We start from the raw sequence: 15,898 nt of genomic DNA, 5'->3' as shown, positions 1-15,898 counted from the left end.
AGAAAAGGCCACAAGAGCAAAACACTGATGCAAACCTTCCTGCCCTCCCTCTCATGATCTGCTTGAGGTCATAGAATCAGCACTGCTGGCAGATAGCCATCTAGCCTCTGCTTAAAAACCTCCAGGGAAGGAGAACACACCACCTCATGGGGAAGCCTGCTTTGTTAGAAGGTTCTTCCTAATGTTTAGCCGGAAATTCTTTTGATTTAATTGCAACCTGTTGGTTCTGGTTTGACCTTCTGGACAACAGAAAACAACTCAGCACCATCCTCTATATGGCAGCCCTTCAAATACTTGAAGATGGTTATCATAGCACCTCTTAGTCTTCTCCTCTCCAGGCTAAACATACCCAGCTCCTTCAACCTTTCCTCATAGGACCTCACCATCTTTGTTGTCCTCCTCTGGACATGTTCCAGCTTGTCTACATCCTTCTTAAATTGTGGGGCCCAAAACTGAACACAATACTCTAGGTGAGGTCTAACCAGAGCAAGAGTAAAGCGATAGCATCACTTTGCGTGATCTGGACACTATACTTCTGTTGATACAGCCCAAGATCGCATTTGCCTTTTTAGCTACTGCATCATAGCTACCGCATCACACTGCTGACTCATATTCAGTGATGGTCTACTAAGACCCCTACATCCTTTTTGCACACACTACTGCTAAGACAAATCTCCCCCATCCTATAATTATGCATTTGATTTTTCCTACCTAAATGCAGAACTTTACATTTATCTCTGTTGAAATGCATTTTATTAGTTTTAGCTCAATTCTCCAGCCTGCCAAGATCATTCTGTATCCTGGCTCTGTCTTCTACCATATTTGCTACCCCCTCCCAACTTAGTATCATCTGCAAATTTAATACAAAAAGAAATACAATTCAAAATTGCCTTGATTGATTGGAAAGCTGCACTGAAACTTAGAAAATGAAACTCAACTGAAACCGTTTCTCCGCTGCTCCTGAAGACAATTACAGCTAATTGACTTAAGTTACTGCATGGTAGATTTCAACGGAATGTTAGGAGTGGTATGATGGTGGAACCAGTTATGTGGGGGATTCTCCTCTCCTGAAAATCTTCAGGTAGAGGCTGGACAACTATCTGTTGGAAATGGCCTAGCATTAGACTTCCTAGATTGAATAAGGGTTGGAATCGATGGCCTCAAAGGCACATTATAACTATAGGATGCTAACTTGCCACCTCAATGTCAGTAGTAGCAATACTTCATAAATGTTTAAATATTTTGTTCTAGGGAAGTGGAATCACACCAGTGATGAAGAGCCTAGCTCACTTTCTGGGTCACAAGGCAGTTAGCCGTTATTACTTCAGTGATCATGTTAATCACTAGTTGTTTTACAGCATGATAAGGAAAAGGGGACAGTTAAAGATAGGGCCAAGTGGGTTGGGCCAAGCCCTGGCATTTGTTGAGTCCAACTAGTGCTTGGTATCATCCCATTTTCAGATATCGATCTCTTTAAGAAAACAGATATGTACCAAACCCTGTTCAAATAAGCAGGGGGGAGGCTTTGTTTTACCATTAATTTTTACCTTCACTCAGCATTGTACTTTGCCTGCTGTAAAACATTTCTCTCTCTATAATTTGAAAGTGGATCCTGAAATGAAGAAAGAACACCAGAGAAATGCCAGTATGTGTCAACAAATTAAAGTACTCTTATTGAAAAATATAATTGTGAAATGGAGGATGAAAACACAATGTTTCCAGGCAAGTATAAAAAGCTAATTGTGAGAAAATAATTAAGATTCTGGATGAGCATAGCATTTCTTTCCTTGAATTTGGATTCCATTTAAATGTGTAAAAATTTAACAAAATTTGCACAACACTTACAGGCTTTGGGTTTTGTTGTGCAACTTTTCCATTGTTCTTTGAATGTTGTAACAATGAAAAACCATTCACGAGAAAGAAGAGAGACTGGCTTCCATTGCTGTGTTTTCTATAAACAATAGACCAAGTTTATGGCAGGAGGAAAACAGTATTCCTACAGCATCTCATGTGGGTCCCTTAAATGTATTTACTGGTGTCTAAGTATTTTCCAGCTTGTAGGACTGCTAGTTTCACCTTGTCTGTACTCACAGCCACTGCTGACACTCTCTCAGAATAACATTCTTGTAACTTGCACTCCTGCTGAAATGGTATTGATACATTGTGTTCCTTGTTTAGTACGAGATTTTTCTCTCTGAACTAAAAACTCCAACTGCCTTATTAAGGAGAACCTGATGCTTAATATATAGTTGTTAATGGTATAAGAAAAAAGAATACCAAGCAAACTCTTTAACCTGATCAACATCAGTGCCATCTAGTCCCCAACAAAAAGAGGGCTTTGGTTCTTGTAGGTTATCCGGGCTGTGTAACCGTGGTCTTGGAATTTTCTTTCCTGACGTTTCGCCAGCAGCTGTGGCAGGCATCTTCAGAGTAGTAACAGGGTGTTACTACTCTGAAGATGCCTGCCACAGCTGCTGGTGAAACGTCAGGAAAGAAAATTCCAAGACCACGGTTACACAGCCCGGATAACCTACAAGAACCAATGAACTCTGACTGTGAAAGCCTTCGACAATAAAAAGAGGGCTATTTTCTCTTCTTAGAGAAGTTCATAATCTTTGATGTATGGTGATTTATTGGAAGACTTTCCCTAAAACAATTGTCAGAAAATTTTTTTAATGATCATTGCAATCCAAGTCTTGTACGGAACTTGGAAATGGGAAGATCAGGTGAGTGGCATCTGGAGTATTTCTACTTTTGAGAAGCTCTAGCCACTTCGAGGGATGCATCAGACTGTACATTCTTGAGTATTTTGTATTTCTTATAATTTACTAGGCTGTATTACTAGCTGGCTGTGTCTAGATGTGCGAAAACTGATACTTCCATCCAGGCCCACTGATTGTTGCATGCCACAACAGCTGAACTGGGGGTGATGTATGTGCCAAAAGGAATGTGTGTGTAAAGTGCTGTCAAGTCGCAGCTGATTTATGTTAACCCAATAGAGTGTTTCAAGGCAAGAGACTAACAGAGGTGATTTGCCATTACCTTCCTCTGCATAGTGACCCTGGTATTCCATGGTGGTCTCCTATCCAATTATTAACCAGGGCTGACCCTGCTTAGCTTTTGAGATCTGATGAGATCAAGCTAGCCTGCGCCATCCAGGTCAAAAGGATTACTCTATAGGCAAGCATGGCCAAGCTACATGTGACTTGTCAATAGGTAAAGTGTGGCTCACAGGCCAATGCCTTTTTGTAGCTCCCATGGCAGTTAAGCACCTTTGTGTGTGTGTAATTAAAATATATATTTACACATCTTTTCTTGATTTTCATGATTGGTCACTTTCTTCTGGGAGGGAAGGCGGCATGGTATAGCTCAGTCTTGTCAGATCTCAGAAGCCAAACAGGGTCGAAACTTGGAAGCAAGACCTCCAAGGAAGACTCTGCAGAGGAATGCAATGGCAAACCGCCTCTACTTCTTACTTGCCTTGAAAGCCTAACTGGGGTCTCCATAAGTCAGCTGCAACTTGATGGTACTTTACACACACACACACACACACACACACACACACACACACACACACACACACACACACACACTTTTCCTTTGTACCCAATAAGCTTCATGAGTTTATAACCAGGATTTTGGATCAAATAAAACAGAATTTTATGAAACAAAAAATCAATACCACAGTTTGTTCTACTGGCTTTGTCATTCTTTACATAATATGAGTATAGCGTCTTTACCTCTCCCTGATCCCTCCTGCTATGTGTATATGTGTGCATGCATGTCTGCATGATAATGTATATATCTATGCTGTGAGTACAGAGTGAATCCCTCTGATCTGTGCCCATCATCATGAGTGACTGTGGCTGCCCAATGGTATTAACCCTATAATTTAAGCAAGATATACTCATAGCATCAAAATTCCAATGAATTATTGCAGGTGTTATGCTCATTGTCATCTCTATTATCTCCAGGAATGGTTCTTATCACTTCTTCTTCTTCTTCATATATTAATGATACCAGTATTATTCTATATGGCCTCAATTGAAGAAATACCTCAGAGAGACCTTGGACAACTAGATGACCTCCCCTTCAATTTTACTGCACTTACAATTGCTTATACTCCAGGAACAAAAACAGCAAGAGAGATAATGGAGAAAGTAGAAAAAGTCTCTGTTATTAAAGGTATATGCAATGCATGAAGGTATATACTGTCTGGTATATTACTGCTTTTGCAAGGCTTCATCTGAGTCGGTGCTCATTTTGGCTGAATTCTAGAGACTTTTCTACAGCAGGCCTTAGGTTTGGGACATGGGACAAAACAAGGAGAATGTTTCTGTGTGCACCTGAGGAGGGGCTGGGGCTCACTAGCAGGACATGTATTTTGCATGCATTAGTCTCAAGTTCAATTCAATGTAGAGGTAGTAGGTGACATGGAACACATCCTGACATCCTGTAGAGATGCTGCTTATTAGAGAAGACAGGGCAGATCTTAGTAGACCAAGGGTATTATTCATTATAAAATAGCTTCATGTGTTCACCTTTTTTTGTAACAATAACATTATGTTCAACTGCCTTTCTCTCAGCATTCCATGCCTTCAGAATAAAAGTGAAAGGATTTTCATATCAAAGGGCCATTTTCAGGCAGGATTGGGACTTGGCACCTCTCATTGACTATTTTTTTTATTTTTATTAAATGTAATATTATTACACACTTCTCTTTGCCTATTGATCCCCTCCTGTTGTGCTCTTTAAAGTGCTTTTCAGAATTGGTGTGAATGTATGAAAAACAGACAGTTTGAAAGAAGAGTTGGTTTTTATATGCTGACTTTCTCTACCACTTAAGGAAGAATCAAACTGGCTTACAATTACCTTCCCTTCCCCTCCCCACAACAGACACCCTGTGAGGTAGGTGGGGCTGAGAGAGTGTGACTAGCCCCAGGTCACCCAGCTGGCTTCATGTGTAGGAGTGGGGAAACAAATCCAGTTCACCAAATTAGCATCCTCCGCTCATGTGGAGGAGTGGGGAATCAAACCTGGTTCTCCAGGTCAGAGTCCACCTCTCCAAACCTCCACTCTTAACCACTACACCACACTGGATCTCATGTCAGGAAGCCATGCTGGTTCAAAACCACATCATAACTTTTATAAAAATCAACCAGAGTGATACAACATACAAGCTTCTGAGTTCTCTAGAACATTTCATCAAGATAGATGCATAGAACAGATTTAAAAACCATTCTGAAAAATCTAGGTCAAGCAGTAAAACCATTTAGTATCTGTCTTTTCAGACAGGCTTTCTGCTTTTAGGTAGCCTAGAGGGAGGGCACCAGTGACAACCGGGTTTCTAGTATTGACAGGAATGGTTATTGTTACCTGGAAAGTAAGGTTGCCAGGTCCCTCCTGGCAACTGTCAGGAGCTTTGTGTAGTTGGGTGTGGTGTCCCGTGTGTATAGCACAATGACATCACTTCCGGGTTTACCTGGCAGCAACACAAATGCTCTAGCGAGCTCCTCCGAAAACTCTCTGGTTTCCACAGAGGTTTGGGGGAAGAATCCTAGATTGTCCCATTGCTTCTGGGTAAACCTGCCTTAAAATCATGGATCTAATCCTAAACAATGGCCACAGAATGTAGGTTAAAAAAAATTAGCATTTCTGGGGCCATGTACAGACAAAGATTTCTTTTGCAAACCCAGGACAACTTCTATAGTTGCAGAAAAATCTGAAAAGTTTCTTTTTAACTCCTCCCAAAACTCCTCCCAAGGTGCAGATTTGCAACTCTGAAAAGAAACGCTGTTGCAGATCTCATCCGATCATAGTCAGCATTAGATAGGAGATTTAAAAAACCCAGAGAGGAGAAAGCGGCGTAACAATAAAGACGGTGCAGTGGCTGGAGAGCTGGGAGTGGACATGGAGGCAAGTGTGGGGAAGGGGAGGCAGTAGCAAAAGCAGCACTTCAGACTGTTAACCCTCAATTAACTAGATATTAAAGAGGTTGGGAGGGAAGGATGAAGCAGTAAGTGCACCCCCACGCTTCCTGCTTAAAGCCTCTGAATGCTGTCACCACCTGTCTGCTGGCAGGGCAGGGGTTGGAACAGGCTTTCCTCTGCATTCCTGCTCTCCCCTTTAGCAGACAGGTGGCTGTGGCAGCCAACTGAGCGGGGAGAAGGAATGGAGAGATTGAGGGATGGTGCAGATGAAATCTCCCTCACAAGTTTTGCAGGCCCCCTCTCTCTGTTTGTTATATTGCCCGTGACGCCAATTGTGGAGAGTCGTGGAGCACCAGCATTTTCCTTTCTAAATTGTTCGCTTGAAAAAGAAAATCTGCATTCAAGTGAAAAGTAAGTCAAAGGTAAATATCAGGGGTGAATAATGAAATTCTGTAAAAAAAGACATGTTAAATTTCATTCAGTTTTTTAGCCAATTTTATTTCCTCTTGATTATTTTGGTTGAGAGTGATTCAAAAGACTCCAGATTGTAATTATTTCACATTGCTCTCAGTGACCCCATTTGAATGAGGGCTTAGTTTCAGCCCAGGCTCCCCTTTTACTCATTGTTTTGTGAGGCTCCTCCCTCTCCGGCTAGGGTTGCCAGGTCCCTCTTTGCAACCGGCAGGAGGTTCTTGGAGAGGACCCTGAAGAGGCGGGGTTTGGGGAGTGGAGGGACTTCAATGCCATAGAGTCCAATTGCCAAAGCAGCCATTTTCTCCAGATGAACTGATCTCTATCAGCTGGAGATCAGTTGTAATAGCAGGAGATCTCCAGCTATTACCTGGTGGTTGGCAACCCAATCTCCAGCTCATCTTCAGCAATCTGGACACCAAATGGGATAATCTTCCCCAGGCCTCCGAATGGGAAGAGGAGGGGTTGTGCCACCTTCCTTGACCCTGTACTCCCCCAAACCTTGAAGCAAGGTTGCAAGCAATTTACTTTTCTTTGCCTTAGCCAGCTAGAGTTGAGCCAAGTAGAGTTTGAGCCAACAAATTAAAGTTCAGCCTAGCCACTGATTCCTTCAAGAATTCTAGAACTGATGTTCTGGCTCATGCCTATCTCTCGTGAGGGAACCATGGAGTGTTACTCGGGTGCAGAAAGCCGTCTTTGAAAACAAGAAGGCTATGTGGGGTTCCTTGTAATAACTAAACAATTTCCATACTAAAGGTATAAGAACAGAACTCATGGAAGATGAAAAGGCAATAGAAGAAGCCCACAAGAAGGATGAAGGCATCATTGGCGTTATATTTCAGGATAACTTTTCCTATCGACTCCGATTTCCTTTAAGAGCTGTATCTTCTCCAAATGACTACATTGCAGGCACAGGTAATTAAAGCAGGGTTGCCAGCTCCAAACTGGGAAATTCCTGAAGATTTGGAGGGGGGTTGGAGCCTAGGGAGGGCAGGGATGGGGGAGGGGGAGGCCCTCAGCAGGGTACAAGGCCATACAGTCCACCTTTTGAAGCAGCCATTTCTGCAGGGGAACTGATTTCTGAAGTATGCAGATCAGTTGCAATTTATGGAGAACTCCAGGCCCCACCTAGAGGCTGGCAATCCCTAAATGCAAGATAAATTTATATTTACATTAGACTTCCTAGATACCCATGTAAATACAATGAAATCAAGTGACATTTTGTACTCTCAGTCTAAGCATGTTTCTAATGTAGTGATTGTTGTAATTTGGAGACACTTCCTTATAAGTAGGGTTGCCAGGTCTGGGTTGGGAAATATCTGGAGATTTTGGGAGTGAAGCCTGGGGAGGGGAAAGACCTCGGCAGGGCATAATGCCATACAGTTCTCCTTCCAAAGTAGCCATTTTCTCCAGGGGACCTGATCTTTGTAGTCTGGAGACTAGTTGCAGTTCTGGGAGATCTCCAGTCACTACCTGAAGGTTGGCAGCCCTACTTATAAGGGACACACAGGTTGTGAGTACAGAGGATTCCTGTTGGCTACAGAGGAGGAACTGCAGGTGGTATGATTTAGAGAGCATTCAGGAAAGTGAGGAGAATTCAGTGTTTGTTTGGTGATAAACGATTACAGTTATTTTTATTTTGGTGCATGCCTCATGTGTCTGAACCCTAACTTATCATATATAATGTAAAAAAAGCAATTAATAAAATAATTGCTTGGATCCTACACAGCTTGAGGAAGGTATCCCCGCACTGTAATGTTCTGTGCCCCCTTCCAAGTTTGCAGGGGGATTGGAATTTGTTGAATGAATGAATGAATTTTATTTGCGGTCAAAGACCAATAAATACAAACTATATGTAACAATCTTACAGCATTTCAAATAAAATATGATGTAAAAACTTATCAAAATTAAAATCAAATTACCGCATAGTAATTTAACTAGTATGTCTTTTCTATAAACAAAACAGCCATCAGGTTTCTCCGCTTTTGAAATCCAGTAGTTTAAACTCAATTTTATCTGCATCTTTGCTTTTTAATTTACTACATAGTATAATCTCTGCAACGCAAAATTTGGCAACCTGTCTTGTGGTCGAAGGGATTTCGTCTGCCAGTAGTTTTCCAAGTTTATATTTGTTAGAATAACCAGATAGATTTTCCAATAGCGGGGATAATATGGCTAGTCGAAGCTGATTATACATAGGGCATTTAAAGAAAATATGCTCCCTAGTCTCGACTTCTCCAAGTTCGCATGGACAGATCCTCCTTGCAAGTGGAATATTATAGCTACCTTCCAATACAGCAGATGGTAGTACATCGCATCTAGCTAGTGTAAAGATTCTACGTAGTTTGATTGCACTTAGCTCCATAAGATATGAGAGTGGAGCTAATAGATATGTTCTTTGTAAGAAGCTGGGTGTCCTTGCTATGTCATGCTGCTGTTTGATGTCCTCTACCCTTTGTCTTACTATTTGTTTAATGTGGTTTTTATCCAATTTCAATAGGTCCTGTGGGGATAGACCCAACCTTTCTAGATCATATTAGACTGCTGTTTCCCATTTAGATTTATATTGGTCTTGTTCAAGCAGCGGTAGAAGTCCTTGCTGGGATTGTTTTACTTTAAACCATTGATAGCAGGGCATGAGCCAAATCCTTACCCTCACTCTAATCATGCCCATTTCAAGATGAGCCATAGAGTTAGAGACACAGGAAGGAACTTGTAAGATGGCATGCAAAAACTTAGACTGTACTTTCTCTAGCCGCTCTAGCCCTGTAGTTGATGACCCTATATAAGATCCATATTCCATTAGAGACAGTGTTTTTGCTTGGAATAGCTTTAAAGCAGCTGGAATATAGAAACCTCCCCTTGAGTAGAAAAATGTAATTATAGCATGCACTGAACTCTCCGCACATTCTGCCACATAGTTACAGTGGGCGAGATTTGACCCCGATGCCTGTAACGCAACCCCCAAATATTTAAAGCTATTTACTTGTTTGATACTATTGCCATTCATTTTGATTGGAATGAGTTTAATGGAACCTTCTTCCCCCTTCCAGCCTGCTTGTGGTGTACACAGTCATATGTAGTATGGTATGCTGTCCATTGCTCAAAATAGAGGCCTATATGCACCACCTTTACATTCATCTAGCCATTCACCATATCCTGCTGACTCTGGCACCCAAATTACTTAAATTTGGAAGGAGAGGCATGAACATATGGGCTTTCTGGTCTGAGTAATTGTCTGTGTCACCAAGAATGAGGCATGATTGCAGCTGCACTTATATGGGGAGGTGTAGAGCTGGCGGCCTCTAGGGGAACAGCCCTCTTCTCTTCAGTGAGCTGGAAGGGTCTGGCCAAGGGAGCCTCCTCGGCCTCAGACCATTCTGAGGGAGAGTCTGAGTCACCCTCTCCCTCAGAAGACGCCAGGGTCATACAGCTGTCTGTAGCCAGCAATAGGACCTCTGACTGGGCTCCTCCTCAGCCTTGGCTTCCCCGGCTTCTTTTATGAGGCTCTACGGGGCTGCTATCGGTCGAAGCTCACGGAATATCTCCTTCCCGAAGCTCTGGGGGCTCTGTCCCTAAATGACACTCTTGCGCCCTTGCTTCCCACTCTACCCATTCTTTCAGGTCGTTTATGTGTACCTGCTTCCTCTGTCGTCCTCGCGACCCGCACCGCACCTCATATGTGCAAGGTCCCAAAACTTTTGTGATCTCGAAGGGACCTCTCCAGGGATCCCCCTCCCTTGTCCCAAACATGCAAGCTTTCACGAGTACCTTGTCGCCCATCTGTAAGGACCGTGCCTTGGCCTTCTGGTCATAATATGCCTTCTGGACGTCTTGTGCTTTCTGGAGGTGTCTGGCCTCCAAGAGGCCTCCAGTCAATCCTGTAGCTGTTTCACATATTCCGACAGTTCGACTTCCTCAGGCCCCTGAGACGTACCCCTCTACTCTTGTTCGATCAGACTCAATAGGCCCCGGGGCTTACGCCCATACAATAACTCAAAAGGCACAAAGCCAGTGGAGGTCTGAGGGGTTTCCCGAACTGCGAATAGTATGGGGTCTATCATCAAGTCCCACTGGTTGGGATGCTCATTAGCCACCTTGCGTAGCATCCCTTTGAGCATCTGATTAAACCGTTCCACCAACCCATCCGTCTGAGGGTGGGCCACGGATGTAAAGATTTGTTGGACTTTGAGCACCTTACATAACTGTCTAGTGATGTTTCCCGTAAATGAGGCGCCTGTCGGAAATTACCTCCTTCGGCAACCCTACTCTGGAAAATACCTGGATCAGGGCCCGGCACACCCCTGCGGCCTGCATGGTTCTCAGGGGGATGGCTTCGGGAAACCTTGTGGCGTAATCTATAATTACGAGGATAAATCTATTCCCCCATGGGGTCCGGGGAAGTGGCCCTACAAAATCCATGGCAATTCGTTCAAATGGGGCCCTGATAATGGGTAATAGATGCAAAGGGGCCCGGGCCGGCACCCTATGAGTGTAACGCTAACACTCGGGGCATGACCGACAAAAAGCTTTTACATCCCATGAAATGGAGGACCAGAAGAACTTCTCCAGTAATCTGTTCAGGGTGTTCTTAACTCCCTGATGTCCCACCCATGTGTGGTCATGATTCATCTGGAGCAACTGACCCTGGTATGCCTGTGGTATTAACAGTTGTAGTATCTCTCCCTGGGGAGAGTCCCTGCTTCAATCTTATCTGGGGCCATCGCTGAGCCCTACGCGAGTCCATCACCCTCCCCTCACTCACCAATACCATCCCTCAAAGGGCGGCAAGAGTGGGGTCCTGCTGTTGGGAATGCTGAAACACAGGGTCTCCTTCCCAGGCCTTTCGTGTATCCTGCTCCCCACCTGCTGAGGATCTCGTCAGCGGGGTATTAGACGGTCCGGGCTGGTTTACCTCTTCCTCTCCCACATGAGCTCGGTCTGGTATTAGGGCTTTTGACTCATTAAGAAGGACCTGCATAATTTCCGCAAAGCAGGGAGAGTCTCTTCCAATCAAAGCTTGGTAGGAACAAGTTTGGAACAAAATAGAAAAAAATATTCTCATGTGGTCTAAACTAAGAGTCTCTTGGCTGGGTGAAATTGCTATTGTAAAAATGAATGTGTTACCAAGGCTAAATTTCCTCTTTCAAACGATTCCAATAAAAAATGATAAAATACTATATGGCAACAAAAAATCAATAAATTCATATGGGAGAGAAGGCGTCCACGAATTAAATTTAAAATAATGATGGATACTAAAAGAAGAGGAGGACTCGCCCTTCCAAACCTAAAATTATATCATCAAGCTGCAACCCTGGCTTGGATTAAGGACTGGATAACCTACCCAAATAACAGAAATACTAAATTAGAATTAATAGATTTGCAAGGTGGTCCACATCAACTTTTATGGGGGGGGGGGAAATCCCCAAAAACAGCTGGAAGATAAGAGAGATCATCCAACCGTGGGTAATATGATTACAACGTGGCAAAAACTAAAACCAAGATTAAGTCCTAATCCCTCATTAATGATGGCCCCATTCAGCGTTTATGGCACCACTATGGACAAAAAAAGTATGGCTCAATGAGGTATAGAGATATAATCAAAGAAGATGGAACATTCAAAACGTTAGCAGACATTCATTTTTTTAAATAACATAAAACATATAACATAACATAAAACTTAACATAAAACATAAAAACATTATAAAATATAACAAATATAACAATACACATATAATCCAGTTCTACATCTACTATTATAATATTATGCCTTAACCAGTGCCCTAAACCCTCCACCCACCTTATTCGTGTCACCCACCACCAGTTGACTTCCGGAGAAGTAGTCTGACAGTATTTAAACTTATCTTATACTATTTTTATCTATATAAAATGTTAACTATAATTCATTAACTATACTACTAAAATTCATTTTCGCCAGTTCATCCCAGAATGCGATGGCCTTTGACCAAGTTATTTTATACTGTTCCATATCTTTACCATGTAAAGAATCTGTTAACCATCCACATATACATCCACAATTTCTCTCTCCAGTCCTTTATGAATGGTTTATTTACTTATTTCCATTTCTTTGCTATTGTAATTCTTGCTGCTGCAAAACTATATTGACATACCACTCTATCAGATTTATCCATATTCTTTTTTGGAATTCCCAGTAAACAAAATGCGGGATCTTTTTTAATCTTTGTATTTAACAACTTATTAGTTTCCAATATAATTAACCTCCAAAATTTTCTAATTTTCTTACAATACCACCAGGCATGCATAAATGTACCCTTTTGAGCTCCACACTTCCAACACAGATCACTTGCATCCTTTTTCATTTTACTTAACAATATCGGAGTTATATACCATCTATAGAACATCTTATATAAATTTTCCCTTATTTCATTAGTAATTGTAAAGTTATACTCTCTTTTCCATAAATTTTCCCAAATTTCTAAATCTATATTATATCCTAATTCCCTCATCCATTTAATCATAACTGGTTTTATTCTTTCTTGTTCCAAATTCATTTCAATTAATAATTTATACATTCTTACTATCATTCCTTTATTTCCCTTAGATAATATAATTTCGAGCTTAGATTTATTTGATAAAATCCTCTTATCTTTATTAAATATATCCTTTAATTTATAATACCTAAACCAATCTGTAATTTTTAACTCTTCCCTAGTTTTTAATGTCCATATCCCTTGTTTACATTCTATAATGTTTCTATAGATACCATGATCTAAATTTAACTGAACTCCTCTTTTCATGAAAGCTTCTGCTGGGTTAATCCATCCAGGGGTTTTAAATTCCAAAACTCTTTTATATTTTTTCCAAATTTGTAATAATCCGGCTCTAATAACATGAAGGTGAAACTCTTTATTTACCTTTTCTTTTTCATACCATAAATATGCATGCTACCCAAATCTTAAATTAAATCCTTCTAATTCTAACATTTTAGGGTTTTCTAACAAAATCCAATTCTTTAACCAAATGAAACAGGCTGCCTGATAATACATTCTCAAATCTGGTAGTCCAAGGCCTCCTGTTTGCCTTAGTTCAATCAAATTGTTATATGCTATTCTATGACTCTGCTTATCCCATATAAAATTTAAAATATCTTTTTTCCAATTTATAAATATCTGTGATCCTTTCAATATTGGTAAATTTTGAAACAAAAATAGCATTTTTGGTAATACCATCATTTTAATAACTGCTATTTTACCCCATAATGACAGTGGTATCTTCTCCCAATTTGCAAAATCAGTTTTTATTTGTTGCCATTGTTTTACATAATTATTCTGAAACAAATTGAAATTATTTGATGATATCCATATACCTAAGTATTTTACTTTATTTTCAATATTAAATCCTGTCTTTTTTAAATTCCTGTTGTTGAATCAAAGTCATATTCTTAACCACTATTTTAGTTTTAGTTTTATTTATTTTAAAACCAGCAAGTTTACCATAGACCTCAAAAATTTTGTTCCACTTATCTGTTTGTTCTAAAGGGTCAATCAAAAAACATACTAAATCATCTGCATATGCTTTAATTTTATATTGATTTCTCCCAATTCGAATACCGTTTAATTCCATTGATTGTCTAATCTTTTTTAGTAAAACTTCTAGTACTAAAATAAACAGCAAAGGGGAAAGAGGACAACCTTGTCTCGTTCCCCTTTGAATTTCAAATCAAGCTGACATTGTACCATTTATCAATAAACTAGCAAATTGATCTGTATAGATACTATTTATAGCCATCTTAAAATTAGATCCAAAACCCATAACTTCTAGTATTTTTCCATAAATTTCCAATTAACATTATCAAATGCTTTTTCAGCATCTAAAAATATCATAGCTACCGGATTTGTATTATATTCAGCATATTCCAAAAGGTCTATTACTACTCTTAAGTGTTGACTTATCAGTCTTCCTGGTAAAAAACCTGCTTGGTCTTCATGTATAATTTGGTTTAACACCTTTAACCTGTCTGCTAAAATCATAACAAATAATTTATAATCATTATTTAATAATGAAATAGGTCTATAATTTTTAACTTCCAGTAAATCTGAATTCGGCTTTGGTATTAGTACAATATTCGCTTGCTTCAATGTTTGGGGAATAAATCCATTTTGCAAGCAAGAATTCATTACTTCCAATAGATATGGGGCTAACTCCTCTTGAAAAATTTTATTATAAAATGCTGTAAACCCATCAGCCCCTGGTGACTTATTTAGTTTGCTCTTCCCGATAACCTCTTTGACTTCTTCTAAAGTTATTAATGAATCCAATAGTTCCCTATTTTCCTGTGTTAATTTTTCCCATTCATATTGATTGAGATATACCTCCATTTCTTTCTCTGTCGTTAAATTTTTCTATAAAGCTCTGTATAATATTCCAAAAAAGTTTCCTTAATTATTTGTTTATCATCTGTTATCTTGCCTTTCATTTTAATTTTAATTATTGGTGATTTTTTTGTTTATATTTAAGTTGCCAAGCTAACATCTTACCAGGTTTAATTACATGTTAAAAATTTTTTGTTTATTAAATATTTTTTTCAATTTCATCTTTTATTAAAAATTAATATTGATGTTGCCATTTTTTCAAATTGTTAAGCTGTTCCTGCTTTAATAATTTATCTTGTTCTTTCCTCAACTGTATTTCTATTTGTCTAATTTCCTCTAGAATATTTTTCTTACATGCCTCTCTCTCTTTAAACCATCTAGTATTTTGTTGAATTAATAGCCCCCTTATTACTACCTTACCTGCGTCCCATACTACATCTTCTCGGGTTCCCTTGTTTGTATTTTCCCGAAAGTAATTTTGAATATCTACCTTTAATTTATCAACTATCTTTTTATTTTTTTAATAAAAAATCATTCATTACCCAAGGTTTGTTTATTTTATCTCCTAGTTTAATTCTTACTGTTACTGCATTATGATCTGATAAAACCCTAGGCATAATCTCAGGGTTCTCTGATATATACATAAGTCCTTTTGAAAGCCATATCATATCTATTCTAGAGCTTGTAAAATGTCTAGAGGAAAAAAAAGTATAACCCTTCTTATTACCATGTATCATTCTCCAAACATCAAACATATTCAATTGATCTGTTAACGCATTAAAATTTCCTGGTAGTTTGCCCTCAGATTTTCCCTTTTTTTTCTTTGCTGATCTATCTATCTTAGTGTCTACAACACCATTAAAGTCTCCCATCCATATCATTTTTTCTAAAGCATGTTCAGCCAAAATTGTAGTTAATTTAGTATAAAATGATTTTTGATCGGTATTCGGTGCATAAACTCCTACCAACATAATCTTTTGAAAGCCACAGGTTATTTCTACCAATAATATTCTTCCCTCTTTATCTTGGAAGATAGTTCTAGGTTCAAACATCAAAGGTACATACATAGCTATACCATTAGTTTTTCTGCACTCATTACATGATGCACAAAGTTTACCCAACCTCGGTTGTTCCAATCTAAAT

The 15,898-nt window shown here is 39.7% G+C and overlaps 1 protein-coding gene across 1 annotated transcript in view; it reads left to right on the top strand.

Moving 5' to 3' along the window:
* The first annotated feature begins 4,034 nt into the window (after positions 1 to 4,034).
* LOC130476773 (ABC-type organic anion transporter ABCA8-like) overlaps positions 4,035 to 15,898 on the top strand; it is a 145,924-nt gene continuing 134,060 nt past the window's right edge. Inside the window, exons 1-2 of the mRNA XM_056848765.1 lie at positions 4,035 to 4,185; positions 7,158 to 7,316. Coding sequence (XP_056704743.1) covers positions 4,035 to 4,185; positions 7,158 to 7,316 — 310 coding nt within the window. The remainder of the gene's footprint in view (positions 4,186 to 7,157; positions 7,317 to 15,898) is intronic.

The sequence above is a fragment of the Euleptes europaea genome, chromosome 1 (assembly GCF_029931775.1).
Source record: "Euleptes europaea isolate rEulEur1 chromosome 1, rEulEur1.hap1, whole genome shotgun sequence".
In the NCBI taxonomy this organism is placed as follows: domain Eukaryota; kingdom Metazoa; phylum Chordata; class Lepidosauria; order Squamata; family Sphaerodactylidae; genus Euleptes; species Euleptes europaea.
Note: the sequence above shows the minus strand (reverse complement) of the source record. Positions and strands in the feature narration are given on the sequence as shown.